Source organism: Gadus chalcogrammus, chromosome 2, assembly GCF_026213295.1.
Source record: "Gadus chalcogrammus isolate NIFS_2021 chromosome 2, NIFS_Gcha_1.0, whole genome shotgun sequence".
Classification (NCBI taxonomy): Eukaryota; Metazoa; Chordata; class Actinopteri; order Gadiformes; family Gadidae; genus Gadus; species Gadus chalcogrammus.
In genome coordinates, this window is record NC_079413.1 from 5,187,002 (window position 1) to 5,214,669 (window position 27,668).

At 43.4% G+C, this 27,668-nt stretch overlaps 2 protein-coding genes across 2 annotated transcripts; both read right to left on the reverse strand.

Moving 5' to 3' along the window:
- Positions 1-10,369: 10,369 nt before the first annotated feature.
- On the reverse strand, positions 10,370-15,859 carry LOC130404134 (heat shock 70 kDa protein 1-like). The gene is made up of 2 exons (XM_056608757.1): positions 15,782-15,859; positions 10,370-12,201 (listed from the first exon to the last, which is right to left on the reverse strand). Exon 2 carries the CDS (start codon positions 12,185-12,187, stop codon positions 10,370-10,372), a length of 1,818 nt encoding a protein of 605 aa, XP_056464732.1. The 5' UTR covers positions 12,188-12,201; positions 15,782-15,859.
- A 6,522-nt stretch (positions 15,860-22,381) lies between these two features.
- Positions 22,382-26,788, reverse strand: LOC130403430 (heat shock 70 kDa protein 1-like). Its single transcript, XM_056607788.1, has 2 exons — positions 26,101-26,788; positions 22,382-22,442 (listed from the first exon to the last, which is right to left on the reverse strand). Exons 1-2 carry the CDS (start codon positions 26,715-26,717, stop codon positions 22,382-22,384), a joined length of 678 nt encoding a protein of 225 aa, XP_056463763.1. The 5' UTR covers positions 26,718-26,788.
- Positions 26,789-27,668: the final 880 nt, after the last annotated feature.

Sequence of the window (27,668 nt, forward strand, 5' to 3'; positions counted from 1 at the left end):
TGTTGCCTGCGAGACCTAATGGTTCAGAATGTGGTGGAAAAAAGGTTTTTGAGATAGGAAGGTCCTACCGCCCTGAAATTTGAATACCATATTCTAGGGCCTAACTGGGACCCCCGCACCGAAACTTGGCCCGGTCGGACCCCGAGGGCAGGAAGGGGGGGCCTGCCCTTGGGGTCTGACCGCGCCAAGTCTCGGGCAGGAAGGGCCCCCCCTTCCTGCCCTCGGGGTCCGACCGGGCCAAGTTTCGGTGCGGAGGTCCCAGTTAGGCCCTAGAATAAGGTATTAAAATTTCAGGGCGGTAGGACCTTCCTATCTCAAAAACTCTTTTTCCACCACATTCTGAACCATTAGGTCTTGCAGGCTACACTTCTGAGGGGCTTTGTCCAAATGACACTCCATTTGGGGAAACTTTTTATCTCTAAGGGCTAGAACTCCAAATCTCGGATATGTCGTACACGGGGCCCCGGGAAATGTGTGTAAACATTTTAGCATCCCTAGCTATCTCGAAAAGGTCGGCAAAGGGGCGTGACCTCCAACAGTACAGTGTATGTACATAAGACAGAGGTTAGTTTCTAGTCCCCATTTTTTGTGGGATGGAGGTGTACATTTGTGGCTAAAGGTGTGTAGACACAGCTGGCCTGTGGCCACGTTTTTGAAGTCGGGGGTCAAAACGTCAAAAGGAGCCGGCACCACGCCGCTTATGAGATAACAAAAAGTGAATCTGTATTTCTCTCATTACATTTTGTCATTATTGAAGAGAGGCCTGATTCTCAGATATGCATATTGGACTGTTAGGGTATAGGTCTGGGAAGAACTTCAGGCCAAAATCTTGCAAGCGAGCCGCTGGGTGCAGGTGCAACGAGATGGAGCACTTGCTGAGCCTGGACTTTCATAATCTTCGCTCTGTGAATGTAAAGGATGTTTGGTCGGAAGTTACGACGAAGAATCATAATGTGAATGGGAATATTCTATAAATCTCTTGATATCATCTTTCGTCGCAACACTTCTGCTGCAGCCACTTAAAGTCTCACTCCGAGAACCTTAAAATATGAATCAATCCATTAGAAGTATGAAAATATCTTCCCGGTGGTGCAGCAGAGCAAACAAGGTGTCCTTTGACATCTACGTTTCGAGGCGATTGCAACAGTGCCACACATGATCATATTTGAATATGTTTCGGGGTAGTAATTAGCTGTCGATTTTGGAGGCCTTTATCAATAATGACCAGCTATAGATTTGCTTCCCGATGGAGATTTTTGACAAATTAATGTTAATTAGCATCTACACGTTAAGCTGAGTCCAATGAGATCAAGCTCGGCCTCTTGCTACACCGAGATCATGTCCTAGACCTAGGTGTACCATGTAAAATACATGTTACCATTAGCTAGAGTGTCGTTCTTGGTGTCATTGGACTCAGCTCAACGTGTAGATGCTAAATAACATGTCATTTGTGACAAATCTTTATCGGGAAGCAAATCAATAGCTGCTCAGTATTGATTAAGGCCTCCAATTTCGACAGCTAATTACTACCATTAAACATGTTTGAATATGCTCATGTGTGGCACCGTTGCAATCGCCTGGAAGCGTAGATGTTGAAGGATACCTTGTTTGTCCTCTTCCGCCTCCGGAAAGATATTTACATGCTTCTGATTGACTAATGAATTGATTCAGCTATTCCCCCAGAAGTCTGGGGTCAAAAGGTCAAAAGGAGACGCCACCACGCCGGGGTGGAGCCAGATCTTCCTGCAAAAAACGTGCCCCCCACATACCGTTCAAAATCCACCCAAATGTCCTAGAAGCATCCCAAAAAAAAATGATATTATTGGCCATTTTGGCCAACGTTTTGAAAGTAATAATATTTGAGGGAATATTTTTTTGTTGTGGTTTTAGCAGCGAAATGCACCGTGTGCGTGTGTGCGTGTGTGCGTGTGTGTGTGTGTGTGTGTGTGTGTGTGTGTGTGTGTGTGTGTGTGTGTGTGTGTGTGTGTGTGTGTCTGTGTCTGTGTGTCTGTGTGTCTGTGCGTGCGTGTGTGTGCTTGTGTGTGCTTGTGTGTGTGTGTGTCTGTGCATGTGCGTGCGTGTGTGTGTGTGTGTATAACACGCAATTTTATGTTGAAATGCGACGTAATCCAGTGTTCACGAAACGTACAGTGTCAACGTAGGTATGATTTTGGCGACTGGGTTGGCTCTCAGATATACGTGTTTCTAACAAGATGATATCATTAAAAGTTACATAAAGTAACAGTTTAATAACACAAACGCCGGAAGCACGTGAGCTGCTAGTTTAGCGAAAGCAACCTGACGTCGTTGAAACATGCGAGCGAGCCGATCAACTCCTAATAACTATAAAACTAAAGATCAGACACAATCACTGACTGAAGATTATGCAATTAAAAAGTATATTTCTCGCTAGAAATGTTATTAGAAACACGTTTAACGGTGAATCGGTCCTAAAATATTGCATTTCCCATTCAGATAATAAAGATGAATAAAGATCATACACATTCACTGACTGAAGATTATGTAAGGAAAATGTACATTTCTCGCTAGAAATGTCATTAGAAACGCGTTTAATGGTGTATCTGTCCTAAAATATTGCATTTCCCATTCAGATAATAAGATTAATATAAGCTACGCCGTGTTCCGGAGCCGCGGGGGATTCTGGGAATTGGGGTTCTCAGTTGACAAATGGGGCTTTTGTTAACTTGTTTTGTTGTTAGGATTAAGTGGGGTTAATGGGTTCGGGATGTTATGTGGTTGTGTGTTGTTCTATTAACATTGTTCGTGTGTTCATTATTGTCGACACCGTCACCGAGAGTGACGTGACCATCGTTTCGCGCAGCTGTTCCGTGTTGAAGTCTCGTTCAATAAAAACCAACTCTCGTTGTCGAGCGTTCAATAAAAACCAACTCTCGTTGTCGAGCGTGCCCCCCCCCCCTACAAACGTGTCTCCCCCCCCCTCAACAAACGTGTCCCCCCCCCCCCCCCTTCAACTAACGTGTCTCAACAAACGTGTCTCTCCCCCCCCCCCCCCCTCCCCGGTCAACAACAATCTCCCCCCCCCCCCTAAACAATCGTGTCCACAATTTGCCGCGAAAGCCGTGAAACTCAAACCCCGAAACCCGCCTCCACAGCGGCACACGTGGATACTGTAGGTATAACACGCTATTTTTTACGTTGAAATGCTACGTATCCAGTGTTCATGGAAACGTACACCACTGACGTTTTTTCTTGGCGACTGGGTTGAACAACCTGACGTCGTTGAAACATGCGAGCGAGCCGATAAAATCTTCCTAATAACTATAAAACTAAAGATCAGACACAATCACTGACTGAAGATTATGCAAGTAAAAAGTATATTTCTCGCTAGAAACGTTATTAGAAACACGTTTAACGGTGAATCGGTCCTTAAATATTGCATTTCCCATTCAGATAATAAAGATTAATAAAGATCATACACATTCACTGACTGAAGATTATTCAAGGAAAAAGTACATTTCTCGCTAGAAATGTCATTAGAAACACGTTTAATGGTGAATCTGTCCTAAAATATTGCATTTCCCATTCAGTTAATGCTGGGATTTGCGTATCATATGCACGCGAAATGGACGCATCCTCCCTCCACAGTAGTTAATGCTGGGTTTTGCGTATCATATGCACGCGAAATGGTCATTTGGCGTATGTACTGCACGCATTTTGAAAGTGTCAAACCGTGCGATCTGTACGCATATTGGTGAGACTGGGTTGGTGAGTGAGAGAGAGAGAGAGAGAGAGAGAGAGAGAGAGAGAGAGAGAGAGAGAGAGGATATAAAAACTAAAGGTTGGTGAATTCAATTCACGCTTATAAGGGATAGACCTTTTTTTTTTGCAATCATATTCCATTCAGGCCAACTTTTAGTCATTTTGTGTCCTTGCATGAACGCATTTACATCACATGTGGCCAAGTGCTTAGTCATTATACAGCATTTGAACGAAAAAAAGGTTTTATCCTTTTTATGTAGAGTGAGGTAGACAGGTAGGTATATAGAAAGGTAAAGAGTGGAAGACCTGCAGAACCACGAGGAGGGGGACCAAGAAATAACCTTTTAATCCATAACAGTCATATTGATCATATTCCATTCAGTCCATGGGGCTACACAGCTTCTTCAACTCCTTCAGCTGGTGTTGGTACTCTTCTTTCTCCGCTCGCTGGTTGTTCTCCAGCCAGAGGATGGTCTGCTCACACTTCTCCTCCACCTTCTTCCTGTCCTCTTCACTCACTCTGTCCTTCAGGTTGACCTCCCGCAGGCTGCTCTTCATGTTGAAGGCGTAGGACTCCAGGGCGTTCTTGGCCGCTATATTCTCCCTCTGTTGCTCGTCTTCTGCTTTGTATTGGTCTGCTTCCTGCACCATCCTCTCGATGTCTTCCTTGCTCAGGCGGCCCTTATCATTGGTGATGGTTATCTTGTTCTGTTTGACCGTGCTCTTGTCCACAGCAGACACGTTCAGAATGCCGTCTGCGTCGATGTCGAAGGTCACCTTGATCTGAGGTACCCCTCTATGACTATACTGTTAGTCATGGAGTTTAGTTATATCAGACACCAAAACGTCTCTGGCCGGTTAATATATATACGATAAACAAGATAAGAATGTGTATTGATTAATCTCACAGTTTAATCCCTCGTCATAATTACATTGTGTATGATGTTTTAATCCCAAACCTCCAACCTGGAATTCATTTCACTTAAGTTTATTAAATTGGCAGCATGATCAGGAGGTGGAGCGGGTTGGCTGGTAACCGGAAGGTTGTAACATTTAAACTAGCTTGTATCTTAAAATGAGCTGCTGACCGCTGCAATGCTGGCCAGACTGTATCTTACTATCTATGACCCTCCCAAAACCTCTCCCACACGTGCCACCCAGCCAGTCAAGATATGCTAGTTCACGCCACAGCGACACAGTCAGAGTGGACAGAACACTGTTATTGAGTTATTTCAATCCAGTGATGTGCAGGGTGAAGTAGGACGGACCCAACAAGGACACATCTTCCACAGAGTAAAGGATACCCTGACCTTTGTCAGGGTATCCTTTACTCTTGCAGCGGCCTATTTTATAAAGATATTGATTTTGCGGCATGCTCAGGGGGTGGAGCCGGTTGGCTGGTAAGCGGAGGGTTGCTAGTTCGATCCCCGGCTCCTCCTAGCTGAGGGTTGAGGTGGTCCTGAGCAAGACCCCTCTCCCTTACTGCTCCCGACGAGCTGGCTGTCGCCTTGCATGGTTGACACCGCCGTCGTGAGTGAATGTGTGCAGAGATTGGGGAATTTTAGGCAATACTGTAAAGCACTTTGAGTGGCTACTGGTTAGAAAAGCGCTACATAAATGCAGTCCATTTACCATTTTATTTTAGCACAATCTAAATCATCATTAAAAAACTTCTCGGTTAGACTAGACTAGAGGTAAAACATTATACTATTATGTTCCTGTTGGTGGGAGAACAACGTGTACCCTTTTGATTATTGTTTAAGCACAAAGATAATTATTCTATTACTCTAAAACAACATCCATGCTATTGATATATTACGTGTCAGATACTTTTGTCATTGATCTTGACCAAGGCACCTCAGAATTGGAGTGGGTCCCCAGGCTGGCCTGGCTACCACTGCTTCTACATAGTAAGGGTAAATAGTATACAGGACAAATTTTCCCACTGGGTGCAAGTGAAATTTCATACTCATGCTACCTATAAATCTATTGGAAATTAATTTATTAAATGTTGAAGCAAAACCTCACAAAACATTGTAAATGAAAATGAAGCCTCTCAAGTCAAGTCAATTTTAATTCAAGTGCAAAAACTAATGGATTCAACAAATGTACCATTTACAAAATCTGAAAGACAAAAGACAAAAAAGGGGAAGCAATTGATTAATTAATTAATGTACTTTTTCCGGGCTCTTCCATTCAGATCAGAATAGCTTCAATCATCAAAACTGAAAACTAACAGTTCTCCACTCTGGCATTCGCCATTAACGATTGGCTTGTCCAAGAGCTAGGTGTCGTCACAAGCTCACCTCAGACGCTTCTCCATGTTAACGCAGTGTGTACTTCGTCTTTAAACGTGTGTATACTGCGTCTTTAATGTCCGAGCCTTCCAGGGACGGTTCTAGGTAGGGGCCAGCAGGGGCAAGTGCCCCCGTAAAACTGAGCATGTACCCCCCAGTAGCCCCTCCTCCAAACGTTTAATTTTTCTATTTACCTACGTCCGGATGGGAAGTCGATTACGTGCGATGGTGTGGCACTGTCGCACAAGGTGGAACTTGAGATTTATAATATATCACACTGACTCTAAGGCTGTTGGTGATGTATGATACTGAGTGGTTTGATGTCAGTGAAGGAAAGCTAAAGTTTTGTAATATTGACAATTGCTTTAAACAATGAAACATTTCAGTGTATAATATTGACAATTGCTGTAACTTAAGGAAACACTTAATACTATGTTACTGAAATAAATGCTGTAACGGGAAAAAGGTAATTATTGTATATTGTGTTTTTGAATGCCGTTACTACACCAGAGACGGTACAAAGTCGCTGTTTGGCAAGTCCCAAGTAAGTCCCAAGTCTTAGCAGTCAAGTCCGAGTTGAGTCCAAAGTCAAGACAGGGAAAGGCAAGTCGAGTCCAAGTCAGCGTCACACCAAAGCCAAGTCGAGTCCAAGTCCAAGTCACAAACTTTTTCAAGTCCTGAACAAGTCACCATGTATTTTTACTTAATAATGTCATTATTAGGCTGTTGATCATAATTTCAATTTATCAATCTAATGTACAGTGTCATTTCTTACAGTCATTTCAATACAGTTATAATCTGTACATTGTTTCTGTCTTCAAATGTGTTATATGCACATGCGCCCAAATCCTATATCGTCTCAGAAGACATGTGAAAGTGGACAGTGGGTTTGAATTGTATTAGTAGGCTACGGAAGGCACCACTGTGACCCTAAAGTTGGTAAAGCTGCGCCTTGACTAGTGTTGCATATGAGCTATGTATGGATGTCTGAAAGGACTGCTTGAGTGGATTTCAGTCACAGTATGCCACAATTTTCCTTAAGGAAATTTTCATTACCACCCGCCTGTGTCTTCAGTAGTAGAAGCTGAAGTAGTAGTAGTAGTAGCTGATGTAGTAGTAGTAGTAGCTGAAGTAGTAGTAGCTGAAGTAGTAGTAGTAGCTTAAGTAGTAGTAGATGAGGTAGCAGTGACGTGCAGTCAGGGTAGGCAAGGTAGGCACTGCCTACCCTGACAAAATTCAAACGTAAAAATGTTTATTAAATAATTTTATTTAATAAACTTGTATTTGTATTTGTACCGAGTATTCTTGTGTTTTATATATGCAATATATACGTTATTCCAATTGTTTAGACGTTACGATGACAATTGTATCAGAGACGCAACATCAAATACAAAAACCGGTAGAATAAGCAGTGCCTTTACTGTCCATTCATTGTGAACGGCAACGAAAAACGAATGTGGCGCATGCGCACTTCGATCCTGTATTCTTTAACATCTACGCCGAAAGGCACAACTCTGCTGTGCCTTTGTACGTAAATATGTTATGCCAGTAATCATCTACGCTACGTATCAAACATGGACCAATCGAAATCGAGATATTACTGGACATTTGCGCAGCTGACGTCATTACACCGGCTACACGTAATCCCTGCGAAACTCAAAAAGTTAAAATGACAGCAGCAACATCTACCGATATTTTAGAGCTAAGAAATTTCTCTAAACTCAACTTTACTAGCAAAAATGAGCTGCTGGCAAAAGGGAGGCCTATGCCAACACTTGATGCACTCTTGCAGAAAAAGGGACCGAAAATTGTTCGCTCGTTTCAAACGGATTGTGCGCCGCGCTTGTGCATAGCCTACTGTTGTCACGTAGCCTATTAGCCTAAACAATAAATGAGGTAATCTGGCTTTCATAACTCAGTGCCTACCCACTTACTGACTTCACCGCACGTCACTGTGAGGTAGTAGTATAGTAGTAGCTGAAGTAGTAGTAGTAATAGCTGAAGTAGTAGCTGAATTTGTAGTACTAATGGTAGTAGTAGTAATGGTAGTTATGGTATTCTCTTTAAGAGAATAGCGTAGCCGGTGCGTAATTAAAAGTTGCCCAATAGGGTGGGAAAAAACACCCAATCTGGCAACACTGTCTGAACGTCCTCAAAATGTAGCCCAATAGGGCGGGAAAAAACGCCCAATCTGGCAACACTGCTGAAAATCACCGTCCTCACGCTCCAGCGTCAACGTAAACGAAGCTGATATGAAACTTAAACTGTTATTGTGAAGAACGCATAAATTATATCAAATTTCCGTTTGGATATTATTGAAGATACAAGTGTAGGTTTGTCTTCGCTCGCTGTTTTTTTTTTCATCTTCATGGAAGTGAATGCGTCTTGGTCTTGGGCAGGGATGGACTGGGACAAAAATCTGGCCCAGCACTTTGGGATGAAGAGGCCTTTCATGAGACCGCGAGAATAGCACGTGTAGAATTTTGCCACTGTGTAAAATAAAAGAAACTAGCCTCAACCGTGGATTTTTTTTATCGCAAATACATGTCAATGTTGGGATGTGTGTGTGCTTAGAATTGTGTGAGGATCACATGCAAATATTTTTTAAGCAAATAAGCAACCCCTCGGTAAATCAAGGGTGAACATTTTCCAAATAGTGCAGATGGCTTTGCATAGGCAAAACATACTGAGCAGAACAGAGAGTTGTCTTTCTTACAGCATGTGAGCCACTTTCTGTTTATACCATCATTGGTTTCATAGATACACATAGCTTTTCTAGGGGGGTTGTTGAGGCTGGAAGAATATACAAATCAACGCAATGAAATCCCTCATCTCGGTGTACAAATAGCTCAGCTTCCGCTTTGCTTGACCCTGAAGCTGCCTGTGTTGACGGTAGAGCTACATTTGCAGGAAAATGACAAGCATCAATTAATTCTAATTTAGCAGGCCAATACTTTAAAGGGAATAGTGGATATTCTCTTAATTTATGTTTAAGACTAATATTAATGAGTTTAGGAGTTTAAGTCATTATTATATTGCCAAACATTCCCGTTAGTGCACCTTTCATATCTATGCTGCTGTGTCCTGTTCCTTTTCAACGTTTTCGTATCCCTCTGTGACTTCAGAGGGAGGTAAACGGGAAGGTTTGGAAGTTATCGTTTCGCGCTGTTTGCGAATATCTAGCAGGCCAGCCGAAGTCACTTTTATATTTTTTTATTTTCTTAAAAAAAAAATAATAATAAAAAAAGGACAAATGACGGCCGGCCGGCTCGGCCTGAAACCGTCTGGCCATTCGGGAGATCTCCCGAACCTCCCGATGGCCTGTCCACCCCTGGTCTTGGGTGTCTAGACTAGCCCTCCAGGCGGGATATATTTTAGATATCTAAAACAATAAATGTTTTTGACTTTTTTGTAGTTACAGGTCAAAGAGGCAAAGTCAGAGTCAAGTCTCAAGTCAATAACAGTCAAGTCTAAGTCGAGTCGCAAGTCATGCTTAATTTGTCGAGTCAAGTCATCAAAATCATGACTCGAGTCTGACTCGAGTCCAAGTCATGTGACTTGAGTCCACATCTCTGCTTAGTACTAAACTAAATATTTTGCGTCCCGGGTTCAATGTGGCCCTCCAACAAAACAACTGGCCCCAGTCTGGCCCCCCCCATGAAAATTGGTCTAGAACCGCCCCTGGAGTTAACTTCGGAAACGCTCCGCCGCCCGCTGCCACACTACCCACGAAAAACCATGACCTTTTTTTTTTTCCTATTTTAAATTTGTTTGCCTGCTGCAACATTCTGTTCGCCAGAAAGGGATACATTTAGTTTATCTTCAGTGCGTATTGGCCAATGTGATCTGTCTTGACACAACTGCGATTCAGCCTACGCATAGCATGAACGCAAACTCACAGCCAGACACAAGAACTCTTTAATGACATAGAAAATAAATATTAGAAAGAAAAGAAAACTGATCTGTTTTATTTTTTACATTGTTTTGTAATGCAAGCTGCATTGATAATTGCATTGGTAGAAAGTCATATTTTGGAATAAAGCTTTTTCTCTCATAAAATATTAGAAAAGGTTCATCTGTTGATGTCTTTAATGATCATCACAATAGTAGGAAGTGATTAGCAAACTCTGAGTAGAAAACTCGTATACTTTGAGCATATACTCACGTATATATTTAAAATCAGGCATGGAACTGTAAAAAAGAAAAGAAAATTGCATCAAGATGCATCGATAATCGAATAGTTGACCTCATAATCGGAATCGAATCGAATCATGAGGTGCCAAGAGATTCCCTCCCCTAACCACCACCACCCCCCCTAAGCTCAAGAAGGCCTACAGCTTCATCAACGTTGTCAGCTGGTGCTGGTACTCCTCTTTCTCCGCGCGCTGGTTATTCTCCAGCCAGAGGATGGCCTGCTCACACTTCTCCTCCACCTTCTTCCTGTCCTCCTCACTCAATCTGTCCTTCAGGTTGTCCTCCCGTAGGCTTCTCTTCATGTTGAAGGCGTAGGACTCCAGGGCGTTCTTGGCCGCTACGTTCTCCCTCTGTTGCTCGTCTTCTTCTTTGTATTGGTCTGCTTCCTGAACCATCCTCTCGATGTCTTCCGTGCTCAGGCGGCCCATGTCATTGGTGATGGTGATCTGGTTCTGTTTGCCCGTGCTCTGTTCCACAGCAGACACGTTCAGAATACCGTCTGCGTCGATGTCGAAGGTGATCTCGATCTGAAGCACCCCTCTCGGAGCGAGCGGGAGTCCGAACAGCTCGAACGTGCCCAGCAGGTTGTTGTCCTTGGTCATGGCTCTCTCTCCTTCAAAGACCTGGATCAGGACCCCGGGCTGGTTGTCAGTGATGGTGGTGAAGCCGGCATGAGTCTGTTTGATGGGGATGGTGGTGTTCCGTTGGATCAGGGGCGTCATGAGTCCTCCGGCCGTCTCGACGCCCAGGGAAAGGGGCGTCACGTCCAGGAGCAGCAGGTCCTGGACGTTCGCTGACGTGTCGCCGCTGAGAATGGCGGCCTGCACCGCGGCGCCGTAAGCCACAGCCTCGTCTGGGTTGATGCTCTTGTTGAGCTCCCTGCCGTTGAATAAGTCCTGCAGGAGTTTCTGTATCTTGGGGATTCGTGTGGAGCCTCCCACCAGGACGATGTCGTGGACCTGGCCCTTGTCCATCAAGGCGTCCCTCAGGGCTTTCTCCACGGGTTCCAGGGTTCCCCTGAAGAGGTCTGAACACAAATCCTCGAAGCGTGCCCTGGTGACGGAGGTGCAGAAGTCGGTGCCCTCGTGCAGAGAATCGATCTCGATGCTGGCCTGGGAGCTGGACGATAGGGTTCTCTTGGCTCGCTCACAAGCCATGCGCAGCCTTGTCAAAGCCTTCTTGTTCTGGCTGATGTCCTTCTTGAACTTCCGCTTGAACTCCTCCACAAAGTGGTCGACCAAGCGGTTGTCAAAGTCCTCTCCACCCAGATGAGTGTCTCCGGCCGTGGACTTCACCTTAAAGATGCCGTCTTTGATGGTCAGGATGGAGACGTCGAAGGTACCCCCACCCAGGTCAAAGATCAGGACGTTGCACTCGCTGCTCTTGTCTTTGTCCAGACCGTAGGCAATGGCGGCTGCCGTGGGCTCACTGATGATCCTCAGGACGTTGAGGCCGGCGATCACTCCTGCGTCTTTGGTGGCCTGACGCTGGGAGTCGTTGAAGTAAGCTGGAACCGTGATGACGGCATTCAACACCTCCTGGCCCAGGTAGGCTTCGGCGATCTCCTTCATCTTCACCAGGACCATGGAGGACACCTCCTCGGGGTAGAAGGACTTGTTCTCCCCCTTGTGCTCCACCTGTATTTTGGGCTTCCCCGCTTCGCTCAGCACCGTGAATGGCCAATGCTTCATGTCCGCCTGCACCACCGCATCGTCAAACCTTCGGCCAATCAGGCGCTTGGCGTCGAACACGGTGTTGGTGGGGTTCATGGCCACCTGGTTCTTGGCTGCGTCTCCGATGAGTCTCTCCGTGTCTGTGAACGCCACGTAGCTGGGGGTGGTCCGGTTGCCCTGGTCGTTAGTGATGATCTCCACTTTGCCGTGCTGGAACACACCCACGCAGGAGAAGGTGGTGCCAAGGTCAATACCGACCGCTACACCCTTAGCAGCAGACATCTTGCTGAGGATAGCTGTCAGGGAGTTAACAGTTAAAAGAAGCGTTAGAAAATATAATTGTGTACTTTAAATTAAAAAAGGGATTCTATAATCAATAGGTAGCATTGATTTTATATATATTTATGTATAACATATCATTCATATAAAACTACATTTTGACATATGCAGGGTTGCCAACTTTGGGACTTTGGCTGGAATGAGACTCTGCAAAATATCAGTGGACGCGGGCGGAGCGTGCGCCAGGCCTACATTTCTGATAACCCCTAACCCTAATTCTTTTTTACAAAACAGTCCTTGTTCACTGAGTATAAACAAATTGAAGGACAGCTTATATAAAAGCCATTGGCTGTTGTTGACGTAGGACATTCAAAGTGTGTTTAGATATTTTTTAATCATGCATTTAATCATGCATTGACATGGGAACATAGCTGTATGCTGAGTCAGACACCTGCTGCTATAGATATGTATTTAACCAAGACCTCAGAATTTATTCCCAGTCTGACCCAGAAAGAAGGAAATTAACAGAAGGTAACAGTGTGTCGTAATAATAATAATAATAATAACAGAGGTAACAATAGTAACAGTGTGTCATGTCCTTTAATTAGTTTAGTAATTTGGTTATTGGTTGATAACACTGTGTAATTTTGTTTTGAGGAGGGCTGTCAAACCATGAGAAAACCTTTAGGGTCTATATTGCGAGAATAGGTTACTTGGACCCCTCTCATTGCCAAACGTGACTTTATTTAGCCTAATGACATATATTGAAAAGTAACAAGATCCTCCTCCTCATCGTCATCCGCTTATCCGGGGTCGGGTCGCGGGGGGAGCAGCTCAAGCAGGGGGCCCCAGACTTCCCTTTCCCGGGCCACATTGACCAGCTCTGACGGGGGGATCCCGAGGCGTTCCCAGGCCAGTGTTGAGATATAATCTCTCCACCTAGTCCTGGGTCTTCCCCGAGTTCTCCTCCCCACTGGACGTGCCTGAAACACCTCCCAAGGAAGGCGCCCAGTGGGCATCCTTACCAGATGCCCGAACCACCTCAGCTGACTCCTTTCTAAGTAAAGGAGCACTTGGAATTAATGGATGGAATTAATGTTAAATCAGAATTAAAATATTATGTCCTGATTAAAATATTTGTAACTGTAACATAGCCTATGGATTATGTAGGCATTATAATTCCTACATTGACTTGTCCTTGCCGTGCTTAGCTCGAAAGGCACTCGCTGAGAGAGAGAGAGAGAGAGAGAGAGAGAGAGAGAGAGAGAGAGAGAGAGAGAGAGAGGTTAAATGTTCAGAATCATCAACTCATATATGTAAACATGTAGTGCAACAGCATACACAGTTTATCTCATATACCATGCACGTACAAACGTTCGCTGTGACATGGAATACATGTTGTCACTGGCGGACTCAGGGGGTGGCAGGGGGGGTGACCGCCCCCCCTCGTGGTTCAATGGTTGAAAACGCGCGCAAAAGTGCCCTTCAAGAGTGTCGAAAACGAGAGGAAATGCCTTATTGGCTGCCCTTTTCACGTGCAAAACATGATTAGGTACCCTATAGGGTGCTGATTCATACAATAAATTATGATGATGTGCCCTCTAGAACAAGAAAATTCAATGACGTGCCTTAATGAGTGCCCTTATGGTCCCCTTCTGCCCGTCTGGTGCCCTTCTAGTGCCCCGATAGTCCCCTTCTGCCCGTCTGGTCCTTCTAGTGCCCTGATAGTCCCCTTTTGCCCTTCTGGTCCTTCAAGTGCCCCTCTGCCCATCTGGTGCCCTTCTAGTACCCTGCTAGTGCCCTTCTCCCCATCTGGTCCTTCTAGTGCCCTTCCAGTGCCCTTCTAGTGCCCTTCTAGTACCCTGATAGTGCCCTTCTGCCCGTCTGGTCCTTCTAGTGCCCTTCCAGTGCCCTTCCAGTGCCCCTCTAGTGCCCTTCTGCTCATCTGGTCCTTATAGTGCCCTTCTAGTGCTCTTCTGCCCGTCTGGTGCCCTTCTAGTGCCCTTCTGCCCGTCTGGTGCCCCCATGGTTGAAAAAGTGTACTAAAGTGCCCTCTATGGTGGTGAAAATGAAAGAAAGCGCCTTATTGGCTGCCCTTTACACGTGAACAAAAATTAATGAGTTCCCTAGGTTGCCCCTGATGATGATAATGATGTGCCCTCTGGAGCAAGAATATGGCAAACCGAAAAAAACATGTTGTGGTTAGCTATTGAGGTGCAGACTTTCCTCCCTTTGGGAGCTGACGAACGGGGAATGCGAGGCGTTGATTCAAGTGGCGTCGCCATGACAGACAGCTACATCGAGTGGTATTTAAATCTCCACTGGATAACTAAGCAAAAAGATGATTAAGAGTATGTCAGTACCCTGCATAATCCGTTGAAAATGTATATACATTTTTTGAGTGTTCAAGATCATTCAAGTGTAGGTCATTTCATGCAAGAGAGACGATAATGGTCAGCTATCACCTCAACATGAAGGAAAACTTCCTTAAATGTTTCCGTAGCTGGCTGTCAGCGGTCAAAGACTGGTAGCGGCACATTGAATTTTCTCCAGTCTAATTTTTACTTAAATGTTAGTAAAGATGAAAGCAATAAGGCATACTCCTTTCCTTGACTAAAATGTGAAAGTGCACAATGATGTGAACAACTCATTTTGGTGTTTATAAAGTCGCTAGAATAAGGGGAAACAGTGTCTTTGAAGCAAAAAAAATCCTGGACCCCCCGTTTAAATGATGAGCCGAACTATTCTTTTAAGTGCTACATGGAGATGCAACAAGTGCCCCGAATGGGACCTTCAAGGCAGCGCTTGCTAAGGTTAGGGGATATGACCGTCCAGGCAGCGCTGCCTTTAAGGCTCCGTTGGGGGAACAAAACACCATAAAGTTAGAAATGCCACTGTGTGGGGCCCCATGTTGTCCAGAATGTGTCCAGAATGTGCCCTTTTTATTTTTTCGCCCCTGCCCTTCAAACAGTCTGAGTCCGCCACTGTTGTTACTGAACCCTGATTCAGAATACACAGAATAAAAAGTGGCCCAATTACATTTTGCTGTCTGGGCTTCTGTTGACTCAGATTCACAATGACTAACTGCATGACTCATATTGTACTTCTGGGAAAAAAGAAGTGAAGAAACCAGGTAGGTAGGTAGGTAGTTAGGTACATAGGTAGGCCTACATAGATAGATAGATAGATAGATAGATAGATAGATAGATAGATAGATAGATAGATAGATAGATAGATAGATAGATAGATAGATAGATAGATAGATAGATAGATAGATAGATAGATAGATAGATAAATCTAACGAGCCTGTTTCCTGTATATTATTTGGCTTAGTAGTGAGTGATCAACGGACGGAGAAAAGGTTTTTTTTATTTATTTTTTAAAGATAGGCTATTTGGCGTGATATTTCTTACGGAAGCGTGACATTGATGCTGAAAGCGTGAGAGTTCGCCACCCAGCATATGTTAACCTACATAATAACACTTTTGCTGAAACAAATGGCATAGCAAAAATAATATCTCTTATATTCCAAAAATATAATAATCGTTGAATGTAATGTAAATCTGATAGTAAATGTTAAAATAATGATTTACTTACAGTTAGTAAGCGATGCACAGTAATCGTTAAGTAGCCTACAGTCTATGCGAGTCTCGGGCTCCCCTCTCTGTAAGGGCGTCTTTCTATTCCGCTGCCGGTGTTTTTATGTCGCCTTCAAAGCAGCTCGGAGATTCGGAAGCTCTTACGTGTCTTTGCCAAGCCCCAACCACAGCGAGTTCTACGGTAGAGCCCGTCTACGAAGAGCCTGGGCACTTCCTATACGCCCCATTGTACCGATCTTGGTTGTAGTTCCATCAGACATCCACTGGGGTTGATCGCGGGGGAGTCCAGAATGAATGGGAGTCTATGGGGCTAGACGGCTAAATATGTCTCTTTCACCTGCTTGTCGTTGAAATATCGCAAATTTTATTGTAGATTCCACAAGTTCAATATAGATTATAGTTCAAAAATCGAATGAATGAGTAGGCCTACTTATGTCCTTTCGATTTCTTACAGTTTGGGCCGTTGTTGGCAGTACACGCTAGCATTCTGCTAATGAATGCTGATCGGTCAGGGAGGGACTTGCGACTGATTACGACCAGAGACCCCTCTTGATGGCATCTGAAGCTGAAGCACGATCAGAAACATTCCGTCGAAGTTCATTTTTTGCGTACTGTATTTGGGGGCCTGCATTTTCCTGCAGGCCCTTTTATTTTTTGTATAGTAAGTATAAGTATTGTGAAAGTACATGGGCATAATGGAATTTCTTCCATTTCTTGTGTTCAATGTTCAATGTGTTATATACATGGTAGGTAGGCCTACGGTATCCTATGACCACCTTAAATAATACAGTCAATGTCCCGCTCAATATAATTTCATCTGTCATTGTCTATTTTTCGAAAATAAAGATAGTTTAAAAAAGAAATGCCTCGTAAATGTGCAATGATAAACTGCTCTAACAGTGGAAACGGATTGTCCGTCTTTTCGTTTCCCAAGGACAGAAAAGGGTAACGTTCTTGCTTGCTCCTGTATGAATGGTCCTAGGCTACCTGAGGCTGCACCTGGTAGGGAAAGTTGCGCTGGAGCCCGGGTAAAATCGCGAGTGTCGAGACTCATGCACTTAACTTACCTTAACCGATTGTTCCATACAAATTGTTTGTTAACGATTTAACAACTTCAACATCTGCTATTACTGTAGTTCTTTTTTTGTAGGACTTACTTGGGCTAATGACCTTGCACAGAGCGAAAACCATCTACACCACTGGTCATTGATTGCTATGATTCATTCATTCACTGATCTTTACAGATGGGTTTGTTTTAAGCAATTGAATATAATTGCTCTGCCCTGCAACACATTATAAGCTACGCATGTTTGTTAAATGAGAAATATGGTCTGGGTCACATTGAAACAGTAACAGTTGTATAACAGTAATTATACAAACATTATACCAACATTGCAACAGGCACGTTTATTCCAACATCACAATAACAAGAACACAATAAGAACAGTAACTAATAAATAAATAAATGATAAATGATTTAACAACATTTAACATACAAAACAGAGGCAGGGAAAAGGGACAGAGGAAGAAGACTTGTCCGTTGTCACAGCATCAATATCCAACTGTAGAGATCAAGAAAGGAAGAGGCATGAGGAGGAGTACAACAGAACACTGCTCTCTAGGAGATTGTTTACTGATGTAAACTTAGTTGATGCAGTCTTAAAATTATGATTCTAATCCAGGTTTCTATTTCAGGAGAAAGAAATGGCTCATAATCGTTACAAAAAAAAAAGCTTTATCATCGGCACTAGTGAGGATTAAAAAAGAACACTCTGTAAATTACATACATATGTTAAACATTCGCGCATTTCTTTTTTTTACATTAGCTCACTAAAACTCTAACTAGTAAGCAAGAAAAAGCCTTGCCTCCAACAGCTGGTATTATCGTTGCGGGAAATGCAGAAGTGCTTCAGAAACTGCCGTAAAGCAGTACCTCTGACAGTATGACAATGTGTGACGTCATCGTATTTTTTGAACACCTTTTTAGAACAGATACGTGACCTTAAAAAATGCAATATTCAGATGAGTTTATTATTTTAGCCCCACCTTTTGAACGCAACTTTCAAATTACTTGACAAAAAATTACATTGTGAGAAAAGTGGATTCTGAGGATAAAACCCCATAGGCTCCCATTCATTCTGGACTCGCCTACGAGCGCCCCGCGTGGACAGAGATTATTACTGCAACTATTCCAGAAAACCGGAACTAAACAGCGAGTGCCCATTCTCCTCATATTAGACATTCTCTGGTTCTACCCATAGTATATGGTTCTACCAGCCTCCAATGCGGAAGTGACAAACATTGCAGTAGCAGCGGGTGGCCACTACGAGGTGGTACCAAAAGTGAGCAATTTTTCTTTGACTCACTTGTTAAACAGGCCATTTTCACAGTCTTATTAGACCTATTTACAGTCTGGTCCAAAAAAACATTCTAGTCAGTATGTTTAGTTCATATCTCCATGACAACACTGTGGGGGGATACTTATCAGGAAAAAGTATGTAATGTGATCGAAATAGAACAAAAAATAATAACCAGCCACGACACCAATACAGCAAACAGGCAAACGGGGACTAATACAATGGGGGTGCAAAGAACAAGAGGGGCAACAGAGGAAAACACAAGGACAACAACAACACACGTCACACCCCTTCACATAAGAGCAATGGCTTGCGATACTGCGCACCAACATCACACACGAGGAAGGGCACCCGCACACACATTCTTGGAGTCCTTCCGGACAACGGCACCTGCCAATATCCTTTAAAAAAAGTTGGAACAACCAACTCATCTCCCTACTGTCCAACTCTTCACCCTACCGACCAACTCTTCATCCTACCGACCAACTCTTCACCCCACCGACCAACTCCTCACCCTACCGACCAACTCCTCACCCTACCGAACAACTCCTCACCTTACCGACCAACACAATGTCATGTTTCAAAACGGTGGTCACGGAGGGAACATCACCGAACAGACAAGGGAGGGCATGTATCTGGGTATCTATCAGTTTGAGGAAATGTTTGCTGGAATTGAGAAGTAAAACACTGCACCCTTGGAACCGCCCCCTCATCAAGAACAGCACCAAGCACTCTGGCAGAGTACTCAAAAACACCCTCACTGAAACAAACCTGGTCATCATCGACAACAACAACCCCCCCCCCCCACCACAGCACCACCTCCACTGAAATCCTGTCCCTCATGCTCTGTACCCCAGACCTCGGCAGCAAAACAGGCACTTTTTCTGAAAGCCAATTTTGGATACTTTTTCCCTTTTTAGCAGATAAATGTAGCGACTGGCTTGACTAAAGTCTTGAACCGTTTGTCAAAGTCAGGCAGATTATTTTCTTCAATCAAGTGGTAAATGCTATAAGGATGATACTTATATATTAGAGCTGTCAGTTAAACGCGTTATTAACGGCGTTAACACAAACCAATTTTAACGGCGTAAACAATTTTATCGCGCGATTAACGCAATTCTTTTATTAAAAAAAAATATATATTTTTTTTTTTCTTTGGCTCAAAACAAAGAAGCAGTAGCCTGACTGCTAGGTTCAAATGACATTTGTTCAAAGCAGTCGTTTAATTGCACTATAGAATCTTTTTTTATATCGTCCTGTTTTGATCAGTATATGCCAATGTTGTTATCAATAAAAAATCATTTGCACAAGGCAAGCCGATGCACTTCACCATGTTGATAAGAGAATTAAAATGAGAAGAATTATGGGACAAAGAAATCAAGGGATATTTAGCATAGAAAAATAATTCACGATTAATCGCGATTAATCGTGAGTTAACTATGACGTTAATGCGATTAATCACGATTAAATATTTTAATCGCTTGACAGCTCTATTATATATTTTTTGGAATGTCACGCAACCCTGCGCTATCAATGCATTGGGCAGCACTTCCCTAGCTGATGGGAATGACCGGTTTCCATCTTGTTGTCGTTGAAATTGTCCTGCGAGGGAGATGCAGTCACTGCAGTTACTATGAGTCATTGCTGTGGAGTAAAGTTTGGCGGCCCTTGGGGGCCACAAACAGTTGCCTGCTTTGCCTGTTCACAAGCTGCACGTCTGCAAAGCAGAAGGCTAGACGAGGCTCCCTCTGTCACATCGTCTAACTGCCACCTAGTGGGGCACAGTCTCATCATCCATTCATCCTGCTCTACACACCTGCTGGCAATCCTCCAACAGCACCCAGTATATCAACCCCGGTTCACCAGACAATCATCACTAGATCGTTGTCTCACACGTAACAGTGAGTACCTCGTCCCTGGCCCTAACAAGTGCCAAGTCTGCTGAGTCCTTGTGTTCCGTCACTCATCCTAACGATCTCCTCTCTGTCTCTAGTGTCGCAGAACCCTCGCCTGTCTGACTACCCTCCTGTTGCCCAAGTCCAACCCTCGCCTATCTGACTACCCTCCTGCCGCCGAACCCTCGCCTGTCCGACTATCCCTCTGCCATAAAGTGCCCAAACCCTGTCTTTACTTATCTGTTGATCCTCAGTAAATGCCCTTTAATTGACTCCCTGTGTCGGTCTCACTCTGTGTTGAGCTGCGAGCATTTGGGTCCACTCGCTCACTTCCCCATAACACCCTCTGCGTATATGCTGCAGCACAAAGACCTGGTGCTGTTGACAGGGGCAGGTCCCGCCACAGAGACCATGTGCAACTGTAACGAGGCGGCAGGGCAATGTGTAATAAAATGATCTGTTAGTCGATTATACCGCTAGAGGTTGGTTATCTCGGACACCAAAGGTCTCTGGCCGGTGAATTTGTATGATAAACAATAGAAGGATGTGTATAATCGAACAGTTTAATCCCATGGCATAATTACATTGTGTATGATGTTTTAATCCCAAATCTCCAACCTGGGATTCATTACATTAAAGTTTATTAAATGGGCAGCATGATCAGGAGGTAGAGCGGGTTGGCTGGCAACCGGAAGGTTGTAACATTTAAACTATAGCTTGTATCTTAAAATGACCTGCTGACCGCTGCAATGCTGGCCAGACTGTATCTTACTATCTATGACCCTCCCAAAACCTCTCCCACACGTGCCACCCAGCCAGTCAAGATATGCTAGTTGACGTCACAGCGACACAGCCAGTTAGAGTGGACAGAACACTGTTATTGAGTTATTTCAATTCAGTGATGTGCAAGGTGAAGTAGGACGGACCCAACAAGGGCACATCTTCCACAGAGTAAAGGATACCCTGACTTTTGTCATGGTATCCTTTACTCTTGCACCGGCCTATTTTATACAAATATTGATTTTGCAGCATGCTCAGGAGGTGGAGCCGGTTGGCTGGTAAGCAGAAGGTTGGTAGTTCGATCCCCTAGCTCCTCCTAGCTGAGGGTTGAGGTGGTCCTGAGCAAGACCCCTCTCCCTTACTGCTCCCGACGAGCTGGCTGTCGCCTCGCATGGTTGACACCGCCGTCGGTGAGTGAATGTGTGCAGAGATTGGGGAGTTTTAGACAATACTGTAAAGCGCTTTGACTGGCTACTGGTTAGAAAAGCGCTACATAAATGCAGTCCATTTACCATTTTATTTTAGCACAGTCAAAATCATCATTAAAAAACTTCTCGATTAGACTAGACTACTTGAAGAGGTAAAACATTATACCATTATGTTCCTGTTATAATAAATTATAGAACAATGAATTTGTATGTGTATTAACAGCTACAAGATAAAATAAACATTCTACAACAAAAGGGATCTCTATTTTATTGCTTCTGTAATGTGGAATAAATTCACACTTATAAGGGAAAAACGGGAAAATGTCTCATAATCTATCCTTTTCTTTTTTTGCAATATTCCACTCAGTCCAACTTTATGCAGTCATTTTGTGACCTTGCATGAACGTATTTATTTTTACATAGCAAGGGCAAATCTGGTGTAAAATGGATTTGGGATATGTTTGGTATGATAACAAGTTGGACCGTTCGTTTAGGAGCACAAAAAACGTATGTAGAAGACGCATTCTTCAGTTGGCTGTTTTTAGCCGATTCTATCAAAACGCTATAAACTTGGAACGATAGGGGCATGTGTTATGGTAAAAACTAAATCGCTATTTTAAACCACTTAAAAGGCTAGAAGTAGAATATAGAAGTTAGATAACTTTGTAAGTGTACAGATTGTTTATTAAAAAGGACATTTTATACACACAATACTATCAGTAGATCATATAAAATGTCCTTTTTAATAAATATCTGTACACTTACAAAGTTACCAATGCCTCGTTTTATATGTTTAGACCCTTATTATACTACCAAAGAAGTGTCTGGCTACTTCTAGCCTTTTAAATGGTTTATAATAGCGATTTAGTTTTTACCATAATGCCCCCATCGTTCCAAGTTTATAGCGTTTTGTTAGAATCGGCTAAAAACAGCCAACTGAAGAATGCCTCTATACACTTTTTTGCTCCCAAACGAACATCCCAACTCGTTACCATATTAAACATATCCCATATCCCAGATTTTACACCGGATTTGTCCTTTAATGGTACGTGCTCTACGCGGGGAACCACGGGGGCCCCAAGAAATACCATTTTAATCAGTCATATTGATCATATTCCATTCAGTCCAACAGTCTGCTTTAGTCCACCTCCTCGATGGTGGGCCCCTGGGGGCCAGCTCTGGCCTGCTCTCCACAGCTGGTGGGAGTGCCACAACGTGACACTGGGGATCAGAGTGAGCGCTACCTCGGGAGTCATCCTGCTGATGGTGGGAACGTCGTAGCCAGAGTTGATGAAGTTCCCCGTGTACTGCTCCAACTGGAACTCCCTCAGCCACAAGTAGATCGCCTCCGCATCCTGGGGGAGAGAGAGACAGACACACAGGTTGAGAGCAAGACAGGCAGGAGGACATACAGATCGACAGATGACAAATGGAAAGGAAGGCGGGCGGACGGACAGACAGACAAGACCAACACAGTCTCACTCCCTGCTCGTCAAATGTACACATTTGACGAGCAGGGAGTGAGACTGTGTTGACAAGACAGACGCACAGAGAGGCATACAGACAGACATGCACATGGCGAGGCAGACGCAGACAGACAGATTGCAATGCAGACAGACAGACAGATTGAGAGGCAGCCAGACATGCAGAATATATATTAACAATCAATTATTACACAATATTATTCTGTACACCTTATTACTTAGGCAATACTCAGTCGGGAGGTAACCAATACTGGACAAACTGCTGTGTGAAGCCCTGCTCTGGCGCCCTCTGGTGGTCCACAGGCTGCCTGCGTGGCGTTCCTGCTGCACTAAAGAACAATCCGTTTTTTTAATTTTTTTAATATTATTAGTCACACGCGCATTAGCAAACTGGAGCAGAAGTCTGTGGTAGCCGTTAACTGCTTTGAGTCAAGGCATCCTCTAGTGTGAAACACGTAACAAATAACAATGTCATTAAAATATACAGATAAAGGATATGCAGGGGATATAGATGAGCTATATGGGAGTTTACAGATACAATATAAGTGTTAGAAATTAGAGTTATGTCTTCATAATAGAAACATTAATAAAGAAATTAACATAATGTTGACAGTTGCAATAGTTACAACATTTAAATAATAATGTAATCTGTAAAAAAAAGTATGTTGAAGTCGAACACACACACACACACACACACACACACACACACACACACACACACACACACACACACACACACACACACACACACACACACACACACACACACACACACACACACACACACACACACACACACACACACACACACACACACACACACACACACACATTGGCTCAGTCGAAGGGGCTGTTCCTGACCGAAACAAGAAACGTAACTTACTGAATGATATAGGCTCCATACGCCCTGTCACCATACAGGAAATTGAGAGATAACTGATAACTAGTCCTCCAGCGGCATAGGCCTACCAAGTTTAAAACAATGAACACACAAAGCATTTTTAATTTAAAGCAAACCCGTAAATAATATAAATAATATAACCATGACCAAAGTCACGAGGACGCCAGCGCGTGGTAGAGTTGAGGAAAGCTCTATTGACTATTTCCTTTAAGGGACGTTGTGGACTCATTTGAACTTTAGTGTAAAATGTGTATTTTGTGTATTTTAGTTAGTGTAAACATTTTAATGTCCTGATTGTTATTAATAAACTATTTCAACTTGCCCTTGGTGTCTGGCTCCTCCTTGGTTATTCACTGTTGCTTTCCACCCGATCAGAAGGAATCCTGTAGGTTTTCTTCACCCCCTTTCCCCCCATCCTCCTTACATATGTATCCCAGATTTACTCAAAGGGAGTTATTAAATTTGAGAACCCTATCCAGACAGGTGTCGGGGGAATCCAGACGGAACAGCGCCTCCCCGAGTGCCCCCGAGGCAATGACCCCCTCATGTGTGAGAGTTTATTCTTCATGCTCAGTGTTTATGATCATGGCAAGTTGCATATTTATAGGCATAAGGAATAGAGAACCAGATCAATAGTTGTTTTATTTCTAAAGATGGAACTTGGAATCTACCTGATTTATATTAAATATCAACCACATTGAGTGTGTGAGCAGACGGAAGTGTAATCTCTTTAAAGTGTGTGTTAATAATTAACAAACTCAAACGTCAAACCCCATTTTAATGCCGGATCAATGTAAACAAATTGCATTCCCACTGAGAATATGTCAGCCATGTTTATTTTTGAAAACAGAAACTTGACAGTCACATGACGTTGACACAGGCCTATATAAAATAATGGGCCCAAAACAACGACGATCGATTAGTTATGTTATTATAACTCTAGTTCTATGATTGTAGGCGTAGCCGTATAGGCTTCACCTTATGGGGCGTTTCCCATGCGCGTGCTCGCACATAAAACTAGTTATAATAACATAACTATTGTTTCCCGCTACCAACGTAGGACCTACATTTTGGTGTGAGGCGGGGTTATTTAAGCATGTTCCTAACTCCATGGGCCTCATCCATCACCATCATCAAGTTAGTTTAAAATTCCAAACACACAAAGTATATAATATCTATATAAAAAATGATTTTATTCAGAGCGGCTTACTTGTATGAAACTGTGGTAGACATTAGTGAGTATATTCTATGGTAAACCATGATTATTGATAGGCTTAATATTTTTAATGGTGGAAAGCACATGATGCTTGCAGAGTCTGGGTTCAGAGCAGATGGTAGGAGCACAGGAATGTCCTGGGAACTGCGGGGTCAAGTCATGTTGACCTCAGCCTTTCAGCCTTGGGTCATCTTGGCTAACGAGGTCAATCCATGCGGACCTCAGACCAGGGCGCGGTTGATAACATGCTGAGACGAAGATTGACTGGGCGGAAACCCCATTGGGACAAAGGGAACCTCCATTGTAACAAAGAAATTCTTGTATGTGGGTATGTGTATAAAGAGGAGCTGGAGTCGACGTTGGGGCAGTGACTCTATAGACCCACTCAGGCTGTTGTTGTTGTTGTTTTTCTTCACGATAAAGTCTTTTTCAATTCTTGCTCCGGACCCCTCGATTTCTTTTACACTCTCTCTTAAATTAGTCTAAGTGTTTTAAATCTCGATTAATCTTCGACAAAACGTGTGAAATCCTGAAACAATCTTAATTTGTCTTTGAAACTGCCAGGAGGGTCATGTTTTAAGCTGGTGGTATATGAAGGAGCGTTGAATGGATAGAATGTAAAACGGATACAATGATGATCAGAAAAAGTGAAGGGGTTGATGGATGAAATTCTAACATCAATACCCCTAGTAAAAACTAAGTCCAGCATATTTCCATTCTTATAGGTGGGACGTTTCACATGCCAAACAAAATCATCAAAAAGACTGAGGAAATTTGGAGGGTGCCAGAATATAATTTCCCCGTTAACCCCAAATCGCTTTTCTGAAAAATTAAAATCCCCAACTATAATGATTTGAGCATATCTTTGACATATAATGGCCAACATTTTTTCAAACTCATAATAGAAATTGAATTTACTAGCACTTGGCCGCCGATAGACAGTCACCATGAATATGTTTTCAGGCTGTTTGATCAATGCGAAGTATTCAAAAGATGTAACAATAATGAATCCTGTCTCCGATAATGAATATTTCTTAGAATAAATAACGGCGAGCCCACCGTTTTTGATACTCCCTTGTCTATTTTTGTGCTGAGAGATGAAACCAATTGGACAAGAGTCGTACAAGTCTTGGATATTTTTAGCATTACGCCACGTTTCAGTTAAAAATATAATGCTAATATTTTTAGAAATCAAACATTTCAAACCAGAAATATTAGTTATAGATTGAAGATTCAAAAGTGCCATTGTCATCGGTTTTGGTCTTTCCCCCCCCAGGAACAGCCTGGAGATGATGGGGTTACACAGCTTCTCCAACTTTTTCAGCTGCTGTTGGTACTCCTCTTTCTCCGCTAGCTGGTTGTTCTCCAGCCTGAGGATGGCCTGCTCGCACTTCTTCTCCACCCTCTCCCTCTCCTCCACTCTCACGTCGTCCAGCGGGTTGACCTCCCGCAGGCTGCTCTTCATGTTGAAGGCGTAGGACTCCAGGGCGTTCTTGGCTGCCATCATCTTCCTCTGTTGCTTGTCTTCTACCTTGTATTGGTCTGCTTCCTCCAGCATCTTCTCGATGTCTTCCTTTCTCAGGCGGCCCTTATTGATGATGGTGATTGGTTCGCCCGTGCTCTTGTCCACAGCAGACACGTTCAGAGTGCCGTGTGCGTCGATGTCGAAGGTCACCTCGATCTGAGGTACCCCTCTCGGAGCGGGCAGGATTCCCGACAGCTCCAACATGCCCAGCAGGTTGTTGTCCTTGGTCATGGCTCTCTCTCCTTCAAAGACCTCGATCATGACCCTGTGCTGGTTGTTGTTGTAGATGATGAGGGCCATGGTGTGTTTGGTGGGGACGATGGTGTTCCGTTGGATCAGGGGCGTCATGACTCCTCCGGCCGTCTCGACGCCCAGGGTTAGGGCTGTCCTGCCAGGGGATAGGACTCTCCTGCCAGGGTTAGGGTAGGCAGCCTGCATGGTGGCCTGCATGGCAGCACCGTAAGCCTTGGATGAGTATGGGAGTATGGGGATAGCTGTATGGGAGTTTACAGTTAAAAGATAGATAGATATTATTATTAGTTATGTCTTCATCATAGCAACATTTTGAAGAAATTAAAATAAAGTTGACGGTTCCAATAGTAGCAACATTTAAATAATAATGTAATCTGTAAAAAAGTATGTTATAATCTATAATAATCGAATAATGCAGTTTTATATGTCATTCAATATTATATATTAATATTTTTTTTTTAATAAAACGTTTCTTTACCTTTAAGCCTGAAATCATCTTTCAAAATTGTCTAAAATGTTAAAGGACTTTATCGACATTGACATATTAGGCCTACATTCAAATTGCCATGCATAAAATGTCAAATAAGATACAGCATAAGATACAAAACAATACTATAAATTAATTTTCTTGATGAAAATCCTCATGTAACTATTAAGTAATCAATGTCCTTTTCCCCACAATCTCAACTTCTGTACAAGACAAGGCACTCTCATGTCACGTGTCATCTCTTGCATGACCGTGTGTGCCAGTAAGTTTCCACTCTTCTGTGTACATGTCCATTTAACTTCACTCTTATTTGTGGGCACTGAAACTCTCAGTGCCTGTTCTAAAGCTGTGGACGATAACTGTTTAGACTCTTGAGTCTTCGTGCCAGGGGCAGGATCTTCCCTTGAACAAACTGTATGTATGTATATATATTGTGTATCTAAATACTCTTTGAATCGTTCTGATACTGCCTTAAGTCACATTGATTCCTGCTTCCTGCTTTGCTTACAAAGACCAACAATAACCAGAAAACCCAGCCACATCAGAGGAAAGATTGCGTA

Coding starts and splice junctions, on each gene's coding strand:
- LOC130403430 (XM_056607788.1), bottom strand. CDS start 26,717: ATGACGCCCCTGATCCAACGGAACACCATCGTCCCCACCAAACACACC. Junction 22,443..26,100: donor CTGGGGGGGGAAAGACCAAA/ACCGATGACAAT, acceptor TGGCACTCCCAC/CAGCTGTGGAGAGCAGGCCA.
- LOC130404134 (XM_056608757.1), bottom strand. CDS start 12,187: ATGTCTGCTGCTAAGGGTGTAGCGGTCGGTATTGACCTTGGCACCACC.